We start from the raw sequence: 16,293 nt of genomic DNA, 5'->3' as shown, positions 1-16,293 counted from the left end.
AAATTGGCTCATTGAAAGTGTAAGAGTGAAGAAAATTGATTATCTCCCCATGTAACCAAAAAGAAATTATTTGGGAAAAACCTGTAAAATCTTAAGCTTTACAGTAGTTGCAATTGCAATATTTTAAGTTTGGATGTTTCTTCGAAGCGTGTAATAAAGCACCTTAACTTTCCACATTAACTAATGTTAATGCTTTTTCATATGTACTTTCAAGTCATTTAAAATAATGTGCTGTCCATGAAAGTATGTATTTTGGGAACAATTCGTAGCAGAAATAAGTTACAAGCATGCTTTGTGTGCAGTCATATCCATTCTTTTGTGAAGTGGGAGATGTTGTGGGTCTTTAAAAAGACTAAGAATTACATTTCTGTAAGATCATATTTGGCTGTAGAAGCATGTGTGGAGTGGTGGAATGAGTTGAAATGCTGTTATGCTTTGCCTTTTCAAAAGACCAACAATATAAAATTTTAGAGCCATATAGATGGACCCTGTCTACGCAGGGCTTTAGAAACAAATTTAGAGGTCATTACTTAAAAACATATTCATGATTTTGTTTGACATGTTCTGTGCAGTTACCATTACTGGGAATTTCATTTCACTGCAGTAAGATGCATGATTATTGCTACTCTCTTTCCATTATTTGAGGGGGGGGGGGAAATATATCTATGCATTTTCAAATATACAAAACTCAAAGGTTTTCCTCGTAAATTAAATCTATTAATATGCCTAATTGTACATGTTAAAATCAGTAGTTACTATTAATATATTGTATGTTGTTTATGTGAATGTGTTTGATGAAAGCACCGGCATCATCTTCATTTTTATATATCTATGAAGCAGAATTTCTCTGAAACTTTGTTTATTAAATATATTCTTGTTATTTTTAAGAAGATAGAAGGAGAGGCAGAAAGATGCTTATAAATGCAGCTAGATTGTTAGCACTGTCTGTATTACAAAGAAATATCACAAAAAAAAAAAAATATTATCAAGGAATTGTCTTCTAAAGATACAATCTGGAAATTAGTCTGAAGTAGATTCTGATTTCTGTTTTGCTCCAGTTCTTCAATATTTCCTTAAGAAGATATTCTGACCTTCGTAAAATATTGTATGAATATCTTCATCTGTTTAGAGCTACTCCTGGAAACTATTTGGTACTTGTTTAATTTAAATTCCTGTGTTTTTAATGTCAATTCATCCCTAATAAAAGGGTTTTTTACAGACTCCTTGGTATAATGCATTTGAGATACCAGCAGATAGTATGATGTCTGAACCATTAGATGTGTTCTTTGATCACTTTTCTCTAACTACTCAGGGCATTTTGTTGTTTCCTTTCAACGTTAATCTAAATCCATACAGATCACAACATAAATTGATTTTTGATAGGATGTAGCAGACACAAGTGTCGTTAGTTGTCAGTAGTTCTAACCATTCTTCTCTGAGAGAAACACAGTCTTGAAATGTGCATTTGAGAATACCCCAGAATGAGCAATCCTTAGTTTACAAAAAAAAAGCCTGTCTTGTTCTTTGCTGTGCTTGGCATGACAGCAAAATGTGTGCCACCAAGAGAACAGTACCAGTGACCTTGATCTTCTGCGTTACAAGACACAGAAATGATACAATGATATAAAATAATGACAGCATCAGGAATAAAACATTTTGGAAAAGGGAGTTTAAATTGAAAACAAACAAACAAACAAATAAATAAATAAAATTAAAAATTAAAAAAAAAACAACAAACATGTTTTTAAATGATTCTTAGTCCAGTCGCCCATATACACCTTTTTAGCTTGCAGTTCTGGATGTTGTTTTCTAATCGATTTCTTTTAATTGGGATATGTTTTAAATTCTTGCTTATGCAATTTCCACTGAGTGACTGGGAATATAAGCATCCCTGACGTTCCCACTCAACAACGCTCTGCTGTATCTTATTCACAGTGTATCTATTGTTTTGCCTTCCAATGCAGTTTCCCTTGTTGTCTTCTTTCTTCATTGAAAGAGTTTAAGTTTTACTAAACGAATTTATGTGAAAAGAAAGCTTATTGTCACATTGTCACAGATGTGATCAGTTTTCAGAGTGGAATGTAAAGTCTGCACCACTTACAAGTCAGACTTTTCCTTTGGCTTAAGGTATATGTTCCAATAATGTAATTGATTAGACCCCTGCATGTCTTCTGACAATATATAGCTTTGTTAGAGTAGCTTTCCAAGTTATTTTTAACACTTAAAATATACATGAAATAAAATACCCTCTAATTACCATGACTATCAGTTTAATTAGAAATGTTTTAGTATTGCATAAAAAATGAAAGTCGCATGTAATATTTGACTGTATCAAAAATGTATGACCTAGTAAATAGAGCACTCATGTAAAACACACATCCAGCATGTTACTGTAACTGGTGCAAGAACCCTGCCAAATGATTAATTCATGAGTACTTTCTGTTACGATCTTTATTATCAAACATTTGCCATCTTCTTTTTCCTTGTTTTTAGGTACCAGCAGACAGGTGTTAGGTGGCTCTGGGAATTGCACTGCCAGCAGGCAGGAGGAATTCTGGGAGATGAGATGGGATTGGGCAAGACCATCCAGATAATTGCCTTCTTGGCAGGTCTGAGCTACAGCAAGATCAGGACTCGTGGTTCAAATTACAGGCAAGTGCTCCTCTGCAGACTGTCAGTCTGTAGAGCTCAATTAATATTTCATCAGATGTATTGCTGGTGGAGGAGGTTCCTGTGAATTATTAATGACATTTCAATTACAATATTCCTTTAATTCTTTTAGTGGGGGACATCAAAGGAAAAATTTTACGAGACAATGGAGCTGTAGGGCAGGAAAAATTAAACATGTAACACTTTTAATGAATTCCAGGCATTGATGCTTCATTTTGCAGATGAGCCACACTAGATATTTTGGGTCAATACAGTGTCTAAGGTTAGCTTCCACAAATGGATTGTTTACAAACTCAATTACATTAATATCAATAGTTTACACAATATGGAATTTTAAATTAGATCTAATACCTTTAGTTCCATTTATTAAATTTTACATTAAAATATTTGTTCTGGCAAGACACCAGGTGAATGCTTTACAGGAAGTCACAAGCTGATTTGTGATGGAAGTTAAAGTTCCTAATCTGCAGGGAATTACCTATGCCAAAAAAAATAGTAGTACTAATAAAAACTGTAACTTACACAGAGGAATTTCCATCTTCGTTACTGTTTAAAACTGTGTTAGAGTAACTGGCTGTTCTTGCAAGAGCTGACATGCCATTTCTTTATTACTGAGCAATACTTTGAAATTCTGTCTTTATTGGTGAAATTACCGGAAAAGGTACTTGTTTGTGTTCTTGGATTTACAGATGCATGCATGAATGATACTTGAGTTTTCTAGTTCTGGGGGCCTATTTATCTGATGTAAATTATGACAGGCAATTAAGCAAATCTTGCAGCAGTATACTGAACAAAAAAAACCACATAACTTTATAGTGAGCCATTTAAATTTTGTACAGCATGTACATGACTCGTAAAATAATACATTAAATGGAAAACATGGAAGACATATTCTTCATTTGATTCCGGATGTAGCCTTTATATAAAAAAACTGCTACACTGTACTCCATCATTCAAGCCAGTTATTTATTTGGGTATCACTGCCTCTTCTAAGGTTGCTTCTCTACTGATTATGTTGTGTTGGTATATTTGTTAACTGCCCTTGTTGGAGGACCACTGAGTTCATAGAAACATTTCAGGAACATCTCTGGACATTGTTATACAGTTTCAACTTAAGATCTGAGATACTTTTGTAAGATGGCAATGAAACTTTAGCATCTTCAAAATATGGACACTGATATCATAACATCCTTTCTGTATGTAAGATCATGTATTCTGGTTTTTTGTTTGGGTTTGAGGTTTTCTGTTTGGTTGGATTGGTTTCTGGTGCATGTAATTGACAAGTCCTCCACAATAGTAACTCTGTGGGGGAAAAGATAGGGTTTGTTGGTTTGGGGGTTTTTTGGTTGTTGTTTTTTTTTTTGTTTTTGTTTTTTTTTGGTGAAGCTTCTTACTTGCCTGTGTATTGCAAGGCAGAGCATCAGAATGTCTTGATCTGTGCATGGTCAAGTATTTTCTGCAGCAGTACTCAGAATGAGGAATTAACTAATTCTGACTGGCTAGCTCCTACTTGAAAGCCACATTATTTAGTAAGCAGAAGACCTCATGGTGAGTCTGGTTGAGAAGCGGGCATTGATAAGAGTGGGCATGGTTGTGTTGTCAACCTGTCTGAGTGACTTCCAGCTCACCTCTTATCTCATTGCCTTGATGTACAGAGGGAGCTTGTGTACTACTGCATGAATCTTGCATTGCAGCCTTTCCCATAGTGTTTATCAGCCTCAGCTCTCATTCTGTAAAATGGAGATGACTGTATGTTCCTTACTGTGCAGAAGTGTGAAGGTTGTGTTTGGAAGTGCTTAAGAATGAAAACAATAAGGCTATCCTTGAACATTTAAGATATGAGAAAATATATTCGTGACACTTTCTGAAGAAATTGTAAACACATAATACAGAGCATTTATTGCATGTTAAAGATTTTGGTTTGGTTTTGTCTCTTGGTTAGGTACCAAGGATTGGGTCCAACAGTGATCATTTGTCCAGCTACTGTGATGCATCAGTGGGTAAAAGAATTCCACACGTGGTGGCCTCCATTTAGGGTCGCCATTCTTCATGAAACTGGTTCTTACACCAACAAAAAGGTAATAATTGATATTCATTTTGTAATTTTAGAAACTTGTCTCTTTTTTCACTAGCAAAAAAAATTAAATAAATGATACAGTGCACTTGATTAAACATATTGTGAGGTAATCCATGCCATTTTACAGTACATAGCAAAAAAGAAATAGTACATACTAATGTGCTAATAGCTTCCTGTTGTTCAATTAACTTCAATCCCTAAAAATGTGTTGATCTCAGTAGCATGTTTGCATATCTTCCTAAGTTAAATGGTGTGTTTTAATTTTGAGGTATTTGTTAATTAATGAACTTGACAAACAGGGATCAGATTTTTTTCCATCTGCAAGCATAGTCAGGTTTCAGGATTGTACTTCCCCTTGTTGTCTCACAAATGCTTTCTCAAGAACTTAAAGAATACACTGTGCAGGCCTGTGGAAGAGGAACAAATGATTTCAAAAAAAATGAAGATATATTGAACTTAAAGTTAACAAATGAGAATTACAGAGGAAAAGAGTTTAGTAATGACAGGTGTACCATGAGGCAAAGCAGTATTTTTGTGGCTGAAGGAGCTAACAGCTATCGTCAGTCTTCAGCTATCCTCAAGGGAAAGTGGATTGGTAACTAGTGCTTTAGATGATGGAAGGTAGATGCAACAAGAAGTTGGATAGGTTTCCAAGACTTCAGATTTAGTCTGAGGCCATCTGGATGAAATACAACACTTGATTTTATTCCCCCTCCATTTGTGATAACAGAAGATCGTTTGGTTCTTCTGTGATGATTAGTGTAAATAAATTGGACGTCATGGGAAGAATCAGAGTGAAATAGTAGTCCTCCTCCATAAAGTCAGCTTTCAGTTTCAGTGTGGTGTAGCAATTGTGGCTGTGTCCTTTGGTGCTGTTTTATGCTATTAACCTCCTGCAGTAGTTTACATTCATACTTCGTGTAGCATAAAGTGACTTAAAGCATTAAAACATTTAAACATTGGCATAAAACTATACAATCTGAGAGGAATCATACTTCAGTTATCTTGATTCAACATCTCAGATATGAGAGGAGACTATTCTCGAGTTCAAGGCTGAATTTTTAATTTCTCAATCTTTAGAACAAATATCACTGGTGTTATTTCTTCTTTCAGCTGGTAATCTGATCCAGTCTGTAAATCCTTACCTACATATTCATCTATTCTAGTCAGACACTGGACAAAATATAGCCCACAAAAGCAATCATCCTCTCATGATGCTTGCACCTGTGGAACCACCTACTTGAAGACAACTTTGCACACTGTAGATACTTAAGTCTTCTACCCTCAATAGTATTACAAAGATTAAAGTTCTTGGTATGATTGATTGTAAAGCCTTTATTTTAGCTGAAGACTGCCTCTGTGCTAGGGATTAAACTCAGATAAGCTTTGTATCATGCCACAACAAATAACATTCCTCTTAAATATGTAGTAAGTGCTCTACCTCATTTTATTGCAACATTTACATTATTAAACATTATAATGTGTTCTTTTGAAGCCTCTTCATGGTGCCATTTAAATTGCTTTGTTGGGGGTAAGGAAATATTAGAGGATTTATAGGCTGAATTTATGGATCTCTGGTCTTAATGGTTGGTTATGAGATACTGAAAAGACTGCTGAACAGTGCACTTTTGATTGATAAGTGATATAGTTGTGCAAGTGACTAGGTATTTTCTTGGTGAGTTCACATGTGCCTTAAAAGTATGTGAAAGTTTAGAGAATTTCATATCTATCACTAGTCTCATTCTTTGAGTCTGGTGTTACGTGCATATTTCTATTTAAAAATATTAATGTTGTAATACATAATATTATGGAAGAGTTCACATTCTCTTAAGTATTTTTTAAAAAGACTATTTTAACAGCTAAAAAGATAAATCTGATTTCTGTATCTTCAATGTTTGAAACAGTTGTGGTTTAGTAGCTTCAGAAACCAACTCGTAGCTACTGCAAGGTCATCAGCAGAACGGAAAAGCTTTCTTCAGGGTTTGTCCATAGGATACATCTCTGAAACATTTTAGCTTTAAGCAATGGTGTTTGCTGAAAATCTTCTAGTCTTAGTACGGTACATGCATCCCAGAGGAGACAAGTCAATAATCAACACAATCAATGGCATCACCATATTAGGTGGTAATACTGTCCTTGAATTTTAAAAGCCTGAGACACTGTGCTGAACAAAACTATGATATCAGCCTTATTCCATCTATTTGAATGTTCTTGTATTCATTAGCATCTTTTTAAGTACCGGACTATAGAATTTCAGAACGAGACTACAGCTGTCTTATCTTTTGGCATTAGCAGGGTTTGTTTCTGAGCTGAACTTAATCTTGTATTTTTATTTTTTTCAGTTTAACAGTGTATGACCTGAAATATTACACTGAAATGCATTCCCAAGAAAATAAATATAAGAATAATACAAACATGCCTGAATCTAACCAAACAGGAACTGTGAATTAAAGAATACATGATAAAACAGCATAAACTCTGAAGTGCCACAGCTTCAAAATGGCACATCCAACATTAAATCCATTATCATGTTTTAAAAGGTTCTAAATTATTCTATGAGCTTCAAATTACTGATGAGGCAACCTCCAAGAAAGTTCCCAATACAGTAAAACAACGGTTAATAGGTGTTGTAGTATGAGCTGTTAAAATTGTGGTGTTGTATTTCTTCATTGTCAGCAGAAATCCTTGTTTATTAAAAATTTAGCTTGAAGGAAACTTTAATTAATTACAGGTTCAGTAAATCCTGACTAGGATTCTGCTGTGGTGTGTTTACAGTCAATGGCCTTCATGTGCCTGTGTTTCACTTCTGTTCTCTGTGCTACCTGACAGCGTGATTTATGGCTGTTGCTTTCTGCTAGTCCACTGCTTGCCCTCTAGGAGGGATTGGTCTCTTGAGCCTCCATAATAACAGCAGCACTTTCACAAAACATCTTTTAATGACAACAGTGTAGCATTCTGTAAGTCAGGCTAATTGCAGACATACCCTATTAATTGCAAAAACTAGGAGAGGTTACATATTTTACAAGCTTTTAATTTGAAATCGCCCGAGATGATTTGTCTTAAGTGTTTGGGTAGAGATGTGTGCGATATTCTGTGATAGGCCGCTGCCGAGGCTGTAGGACATCACTGCAGACTGTGGGTAGAGCACCAGGTAGAATTAGCTTTGGATGTCCCTACCTGCCTGGAATTCCTACTGTATCTGTAATATATTCTGTAATAAAGATTGCGTGTTTTCTTGACAGTTGTGATGTCAATATTATTTAATGCCTCAAATTGTTTCAGGAGGTGGTGATCAGAAAGTAGAAATTCTTGAACAGTTAATTGCAGAAGAGTTTTCTTCATCTTGGATTATATCTTTGAGCAAGAAGTTGTCGTAAGAAATTTTTCAAGAAGAGATCATGGACACACCAGAGTCCATAAAGATGTTTTCCTTATTAAGACACTTCAAAAAGTGTTCTTAATATTTTAGAATGTGTAGATATTTTAGGAATCTTATTATTTTCCTCTTTGGACTTCCCTTTAACAAATTCTGTGGTGGTTCTACTTTAAATATATATATTACATTCATTTTTTGTTTAATATGGAATTGCCTGTATGAGCTTCAGTTTATCGTATTCTGAACTTCAGTTTATCATATTCTGTTTTTACCCATTTGCTAATATGGTATACTCTAAATCAATGGTAAAATTCCCTTTCATTTTCCTACTGTAGGCTCAGGTCCTGTGTCAGGGAGGAATATGTGCAGCTCTTGGAAAACAATAGAGTAGCTAGCTAGTGTGCCCTAACGCTGAATTCCTATGTAAAAAGGCATGAGGGCTGTGGAGCTCTTAATACAGGACGTGCTTCAGTTTCCTCAGAGTTTGGTGTAACTTGGACATCCTCTGCATGAAGACAGGGATTACTTCTGCAAGCAACTTGACTACTGAGAGTAAATTAAAACAAAAGTTCAGAACTGATAGTTACCATTGCATGTATCTTTCATGTGGGCTGACTTGCTGGGTTATTTTTTCAGCATTTGTGGCAGCAACTACAGAACTAGTCCTATTTTCCTACTTGCTGTATAAACGCCATATAGCAGAGAGAAGATAATAGTAAGGATACTCCCCTGGGAAGAAGAAAAAGGGAAAAAAGAAAGAAAGAAAGAAAATTGGATTTGTTTTCCCTTTCCTTTGTGAGCTTCAAAAAAGTCATTTATGTCCTGATTAGGCGAAGATATTTAAGCACATAACTCCATTTGGTTTCTGTAGCAGCTAAGCACCTTGATGGATTTACCTAAATCCATGCAAGTAAATAAATAACATTCTGTGCTCTTTTTCCTTCCCATATATTGAATTCACCTTTCTACTAGATTTATACATGCAGGATAAATGCAGAAAAAATTAGGTTCTTGAATACTATGGTTGCTGTGAAAGTACTTAATGAAGATGATAAAGACCGGTACTGCCCCTAGATAATATACAGCTAAAAATGCTGAACAGGAGAAAGAATATATCTTTCAGGAGAAGCATACAATTTAAAAGAATCTAAAAATCCTATTAATGAAAAGTTAGACAGAATTTAGGATTTAACAAATATTTTGTTGTTTTAGTTTTTCACTTGTTTGTTTTAGGTTCTGTCATATATTTTATACAGTATGCAAAGGTGGGTTTGTAAAGTACATATAGGAGAATCTGAAGAATCTGATTACTTGGATGAAGTTTCATGTTTGACTTACAGATCTTTGGGAAGAAACAAACTGGTTCCTTCTCATCAGGCTTCAGATCCAGTTCAGTTCTATCAGAGTTCCCAAGTGCTTCATCTCCTATAGATAAGTCACAACATCAAAGACTTTTCTACACTGATTTTCTTTGTGAAGCAGATTTTCTGGTCTTTCAGAACTTTTTGCGTGTAGTGCTTGTATGTTCTTCATCAAGTCTGAATTTTCAGTCTCATTGTGTTACTGACACCTTCCCCTTTTTGTTTTTAGGTGAAACTAATTCGAGAAATTGCTTCATGCCATGGAATTTTAATTACGTCTTATTCATACATTCGACTGATGCAAGATAACATCCACAGCTATGACTGGCATTATGTGATTTTGGATGAGGGTCACAAAATCCGAAATCCAAATGCCGCTGTCACACTTGCCTGCAAACAGGTACTTTATCAAAAAGAAATGGAAGATGCTTTTTTAATGGGTGGGAGTTGCCTTCCAAAATCCTGTAGCCTGTATTAAGCCAACAGCCGTTAATTAGGAGTAAAAGCATAAATAGCTGCAGTATTTATTTGACTATTTAACTTAGTTAATATTTTAAATGAGTTTACATCAGTGTTTATAGAGGTAAGACAAAGAAAAGCATCAAATGTCGAATTGTGGAGGAATTTGCCATGAGGAACAACTGTCAGATGTTGGTTTTTATTTTCTGCTAACAGTTTGCAGATGATATCTCATAGAAGGTTGGTTCTTTCAGGAGTATGAGGCCATGTATTATTTTAAAATGAGAATTCATCGGTGGTGAAATTGAAAATCCATTGAGGGAGGAAATCTTGTTACGTTGTGAGCAATGACAGTGGCTTCGTTTTGTTTCTGTTTTTATTAATTAATAGTTCCGCACACCCCATCGCATCATCTTGTCTGGTTCCCCTATGCAAAATAACTTGAAGGAGCTCTGGTCCCTCTTTGACTTTGTATTCCCAGGGAAACTGGGAACACTACCTGTGTTTATGGAGCAATTTTCTGTTCCAATAACCATGGGAGGATACTCCAATGCCTCTCCTGTGCAGGTAAATGCATTGAAAATTTCACTAGAAACTGTTCTATTGTTTCAAAACTGATTTTTTAAGTGTACTTTTTGCTGTGCATTCTGGACACAAATGATAGAGTCATGCATCTCTGTTTCACTTCTGTGTATGTGGGAAAAAAATGGTTCAACAAAATGAGACCATTTATTCTATACAGGAATACAAAATAAGCTCAAATGTCTCTTGTCAGGAAAGTTGGAATTATTGTAAGTGTTGTCTGAAATGAAGTAAAGATGGACAGGTGTGGGGAAAAGACTCAGATTTTACTCTTATTAATGTTTGTGGTTGTGGTTCTCTTAAGCACATTTCAACTTGGCTAATAGTTAAATTGTTCAGTAATCTGTAGGCTAAAAGTTTCATAGAAACACTTAAGAATTTGCTTTAAAATATTATTCAAAATATTTTGCATGTATACATTTCTACATTTTCTTTTTAAGCTTAAGTGCTTCCCTTGCCCAAAGCTTAGTCACTTACTTAATTGGACAGCTAATTTGTTTTTTTACACATCAATAATTTATTGTATTCTTTGTTTTGCTTTAAGAAAAATGAAGGTATTTTTAGCCATTATGTACAGTTAATACCCATCTCACACATCCATTACCCATTATAGAACCATATGTTCCATTTGAGGCCAGAGTGACCTTTAGTTTCTGTGATCATAGGGATTTTCTCATACCGATTTTTTTATTTTAATAGTCCCAAGTGGACACTAATCTTCACTTATTGTCTAGTAACCACCATTGCTTTGGGCCTCTTTTTTTTCTCCTTGATCTTCAGTATATGCGTTAGCAGTTATTTATGCAGATTTTGGTTCTATGCAAGTTTAAAAACAAATACATATATATGTGTGTGTGTGTATTTATTTATTTTTATTTTTTAAGAAATCACATTTCTGGTCTCTGAAATTCCACTGAAAATTAGTCAAGATAAATCAGTGTTATCTAAGGAAAAGTTATTTATGCAGTATTTATTGCAGCTAATGTGAATTTTATTGCAGTTCATGTTGTGTTAAGTAGGTAACTGTAGGACCACATAAATCATAAGCCATCTCATAAATGTGGACTTCCCCAGTTACTAGTTATTTAATTTTGTGTGTTACTAGAAAATCAAGAACCAAAATACTATTTTTGACTTTTCTTCCTTTTTCAGGTAAAAACTGCATACAAATGTGCTTGTGTGTTGCGGGACACCATAAACCCATACCTGCTGCGAAGAATGAAGGCTGATGTTAAAATGAGCCTTTCACTTCCTGATAAAAATGAACAGGTTTGCTTTTTGTTACTGTTTGATCTGTGCCCTCTTACTCTCCAAAGTTCAGACTTTCTGTGCTGACAGCAGTTGAAATGCTATTTTAACTATGGATGAGACAGAGAACCTTTAATTTTCTTATTCTTTTCCTCTGTTTTCTGAGCATTAAGTGGTTTCCCATATTGGAAAACTTTAATATTTGCAAAGTCTTGTATTTACAAGTTGAACTTGAGCTGTTTTCTTGTTTTGTTTTGGTAGGTCCTTTTTTGTCGTTTGACAGATGAGCAGCGTCGAGTCTATCAAAATTTCATTGACTCTAAAGAGGTCTACCAGATTCTCAACGGAGACATGCAGGTTGGCATTAGATAACAGGTGGAGTTTGGGCAAAGTTACAGATTGATGTTCACTTTCTGCTCGCTGAGTTTTAAGCAGAAAGGGAAATGTTCAATCTCAGCTCTGCTTTTGTGGATGTCTACTTTTCCTTTTTTCCTTTGTAACTGTTCTGTGGAGTATTAAGAATTTGGGGTCCCCCTGTGATAGCATGACCAGATAAAAATAAGAAAAACTAGACCATAAATAATGTGTTGGCTCATTGAGTTTTCAGTTATGGAAGATGCCAGGATTACCTTCTTTCAAACCAGCTTTTTGAGCGTTCATTATATCAGATGAATTAATGTCAGCTGTATTAAATGAATAACTGAACAGAACTTTTCTTGCTTGATATCAAAGTGGTCGCTTTCAGCATTTTGTGTTTATTTAAGTATCTTGACTCAGCTGTATTTTGTTGCCATGTATTCCAAAAGGTTTACCTGCTATCCTGAAGGTCTGTTTGAAACTACTTGCTAACACAGGGAGACAGAGGGGAGATAGGATGGATGCAATAATTTAATTGAATGAACATGATGGATTTTATTTATTTATTTATTTTGAATAGGAAATGTTTGACCATGAGCAACAGCTAGGGACTGCTTCTGCTAATGTGGAAGTTTGTGCAGAATTCACTTAACCTTGTCATCAAAATAGACTCACAGTTATGTATTTTCATTGACCTTTTCCTACACTGATTTTTCTCAAAATGTTACATGAAACAAAAGTATTGGCAACCATTGGTTCTTCTAAAGAGCAAACTTCTATTAAAAACACTCATCTTGTTTATGATTAGATTAATCCATTGTTATTTCTCATTCACAGCACATGTATGTGTAAGTATTTGTCAAGAAATAAAAAAGATATTTTGCCTTTTGTTGTTCAGGTTTTCTCAGGACTCGTAGCTTTGAGGAAGATTTGTAACCACCCTGACCTCTTCTCTGGTGGTCCCAAGATTTTGAAATGTGTACCAGATGCTGACTTGGAGGAAGCAGATCAGTTTGGTTATTGGAAACGTTCTGGAAAAATGATAGTGGTAGAGTCCTTGCTGAAAATATGGCACAAGCAAGGTCACAGAGTGTTGTTTTTCACTCAGTCAAGACAGGTAAGACGAGCTCATCGCTTTTTGGCTTTTTATTAGTAAAACTGAAAAGTGTGTTAGTCCTGACAAGACTTGTAATTTACAGCAGTTGGTTTTGGTGACCTTCTTTTGAAGCTAACATGTTATTAGGGGGGGGGGGGGAAAGTCTGATGTTGGAATAATTGAAGACCAGCTTCATCGCTCACAAGCTTTACTGCAAGGACAGTGTTGTGGCAGCTGTTGCCCAAGTTTAAGATACTGAGTCAAAGCTTCTATTAGTTGTAACCATACAGTGCCAGGCTGAAGTAGTGATAATGTATCTGTTGTCCCTTCGGCATAATTTCAGGATCAAACTGGTAGTCTGTTAACATTTAATCCTGAGAATTGTGTGCTTTGGGCCAGAAGCACAGCCATTCCTTTTCTCTATATATTCCTTATTTTGTCTTCTGTGGATTGCCTGGAATCTGAACCACTTACCTGGTTAAATTGGCTTGAGATCACTGCTTATGGTTTCCCACACCAAGCACAAATGTTCTGGTCTTGCATTCAGCTATGAAATAACTATTCTTTAGTTTACTACAATTACAATAAGTTAATGAATTTTCTGCTAACTTAAGATTACAAATTGTTGGTTTTCTTTCTTGTTTGTTTGGCTGGTATTGCATTTAATACCAGAAATTCTCACAACTCAATCAGATGCTTGTTTAGTCTTCACATTTGGATTTCTTTTTTTTTTTTTTTTTCCTATCACAACAGATGCTGCAGATCCTTGAAGTCTTTGTTAGAGAAAGAAACTATTCCTACCTCAGGATGGATGGTACTACAACAATAGCATCCAGACAACCACTTATAACAAGATACAATGAGGTGAGATGTTTGATCCCATACGCTGATGCCTATTATTGAGTATGGTGCCTGAGCTTAGCTTGAACTACTGGTATTCATTTTTTTGTCCGTTTTTAAATATTTTGCATTTGGTAAGTTCAAATGAAAACACTTTCTTAGTGTGAGGGGGAAAACGTCATCATGGTTTTAATGTAAATTTTCTGCTAAGAAAAAAAAAAAACATTGAAAAGGAAAAGTAAGTTTATTGGGCAACAGTAAAGGAAATTTAGATCAAACTACTTGTATTAGACAAAAGTGATATTTAGATAAACAAGGAAATTGCAAAGGATCTTTGCAAACAATAGTAATAGAAGAATGCAGGACATAACAAAAATGGTCTTGTTCTTGGATAAATCTTTCTTTAGTAAGTTCTGTTCTGTGTTACAGGACAAATCCATATTTATTTTTCTTCTGACAACTCGTGTTGGTGGTATTGGAGTTAACTTGACTGGTGCTGACCGGGTTATTATTTATGATCCTGACTGGAATCCCAGTACAGACACACAGGTGAGTTTGTTCACTGCATTCTGTTCAGCAGCTACATTGAAATAAAGCTGAAGATAGAATGAGGTCTGTCTCCTTGGCATTAAAGCACTATGTTGCTCTTTCCTAAGTTGTTGTTGCCAGCAATGGTCAATTAGGGGACAGTTCCATATTATGATTGCTCTTTTGGAAAAGCTATTATCAGTGGTTCCCACCACATCCCTTTTATATTGTTACATGTTACCACTCTTCAATATTGTGGACTCATATAATCAGTGTAGCAAAACAAACAGTTGAAATGGCTTGTTTGTTTTTTTTTTCCCTAATAAATAAACATAGTAGATGTTTTGCAAGGAAGAGTGCAGCTGTTCAGCCATTGAACAGACATGACTGTTCATGGTGGCAATGCAGAGTGAGAAAAGGAGAAAAGTTTTGCTTAATTTGACTTTTTCATTGGTCATAAGTTGCTCTGTCTTTAAGAGAAGCAGCTTTTTATGATGAGACTCTGGGTTAACAGATCCCTTAATGTTATTTGGGGCTTACGTGTTTAAGAGGAATAAATTGTTTCTCATTGAAAGAAATCCTGAATAGCTCTGAGATCTGCAAGTATTCAGGTCAAGACAGGTCTGTTTTAGTGCTTGTTTTGAGAGCTCTTAATGAAAGTTATCAGTTTAGAAAAATGAGAATATTTTAAAGGAAATTTTTTTATTAAAGATGACTTCTGAAATAACTTTGTTTCAGAACAAGTCTATTTAAAGTATTTACCCCACGTATGAGTTCTGATTTTAAGATACTAATTTATACTTTGAGATTTTGCATAGGCTTCTTGTTACAATTGGATTCTTGTCTTTCTACGTATGCACCATAGAATCATAGAGTGACAAGGTTTGAAAGGACCTACAAGACCATCTAGTCCAACCATACTCCCATTACCGTTGCTACAACAAACCACTAAACCATATCTCATAGCAATACACTTTTTAAATTGTTTTCCTCTACTTCTGAGTTAGTTGTCCTAATGCTGTAGAAATACTACAACGATACAGCTGTTTGTTAAATGTCCAAACTAGGTCTGATAGACTGGTATTGATAGCTCCTTGTCAAACACATCTAGAAGGCTAATGTTTGGTAACCAAACCTTGTGTTCCAGGCTCGTGAGCGTGCTTGGAGAATAGGTCAAAAGAAACAAGTGACTGTGTACAGACTTCTCACTGCAGGTACTATTGAAGAGAAGATATACCACAGGTCAGTCAAAATGATTCTATGAATATAGTCCTATGCTCGAGAAAATGTTTGCAGGAAACCTGAGACTGTCTAACAGTAACACACCTGAGGGTGTGCTCACATGGAACGCAACCCCCAGCCTTCACCATGACAGGCATGTGTAGCTCTAGCTGTAAAATCCACATGCTAAACGTACTTCACTTTGCTTTAGCAGCTGTGTCCAGTGTACAAAGAATTCACTGTAAGGAAGAATATAAGCCTTAGCACAGAAAACGGGCTGCTTATTCAGAAGATGAAACTTGACATGTCTGAGGTGCAATTTGAAATCAACAAGCTTTTTTATCCTCAGAATGTGTAAAGATAAATGTTATATGAACATATATATTTGCTGTGCTTCAAGCCTAATTTTATTTTATTCCCAAATTGTTCCAAAATTCAATAATTAAATCCCAAGAACTGCCATTTATTCATGCCATTT

At 35.3% G+C, this 16,293-nt stretch overlaps 1 protein-coding gene across 4 annotated transcripts in view; it reads left to right on the top strand.

Annotated features, from left to right (window-relative positions):
- Window positions 1-16,293, top strand: part of ERCC6 (ERCC excision repair 6, chromatin remodeling factor) — a 40,058-nt gene that overhangs the window by 17,660 nt on the left and 6,105 nt on the right. For 3 of the 4 annotated variants that reach the window (XR_014948871.1, XM_015866822.3, XM_015866823.3), the window contains exons 8-17: window positions 2,494-2,652; window positions 4,613-4,748; window positions 9,714-9,884; window positions 10,334-10,510; window positions 11,678-11,794; window positions 12,035-12,130; window positions 13,029-13,247; window positions 13,980-14,090; window positions 14,496-14,615; window positions 15,742-15,836. Coding sequence is in view for 3 of the 4 variants with exons in the window: in XM_015866822.3 (XP_015722308.2) it covers window positions 2,494-2,652; window positions 4,613-4,748; window positions 9,714-9,884; window positions 10,334-10,510; window positions 11,678-11,794; window positions 12,035-12,130; window positions 13,029-13,247; window positions 13,980-14,090; window positions 14,496-14,615; window positions 15,742-15,836 (1,401 nt within the window). In the remaining variant the exon portion in view is untranslated. The remainder of the gene's footprint in view (window positions 1-2,493; window positions 2,653-4,612; window positions 4,749-9,713; window positions 9,885-10,333; window positions 10,511-11,677; window positions 11,795-12,034; window positions 12,131-13,028; window positions 13,248-13,979; window positions 14,091-14,495; window positions 14,616-15,741; window positions 15,837-16,293) is intronic. The other variant, XM_015866824.3, reaches the window with a different exon arrangement.

The sequence above is a fragment of the Coturnix japonica genome, chromosome 8 (genome assembly GCF_054131305.1).
Source record: "Coturnix japonica strain WE chromosome 8, WE-NBRP24, whole genome shotgun sequence".
Classification (NCBI taxonomy): domain Eukaryota; kingdom Metazoa; phylum Chordata; class Aves; order Galliformes; family Phasianidae; genus Coturnix; species Coturnix japonica.
This window is presented reverse-complemented; position numbering and strand designations above follow the sequence as displayed.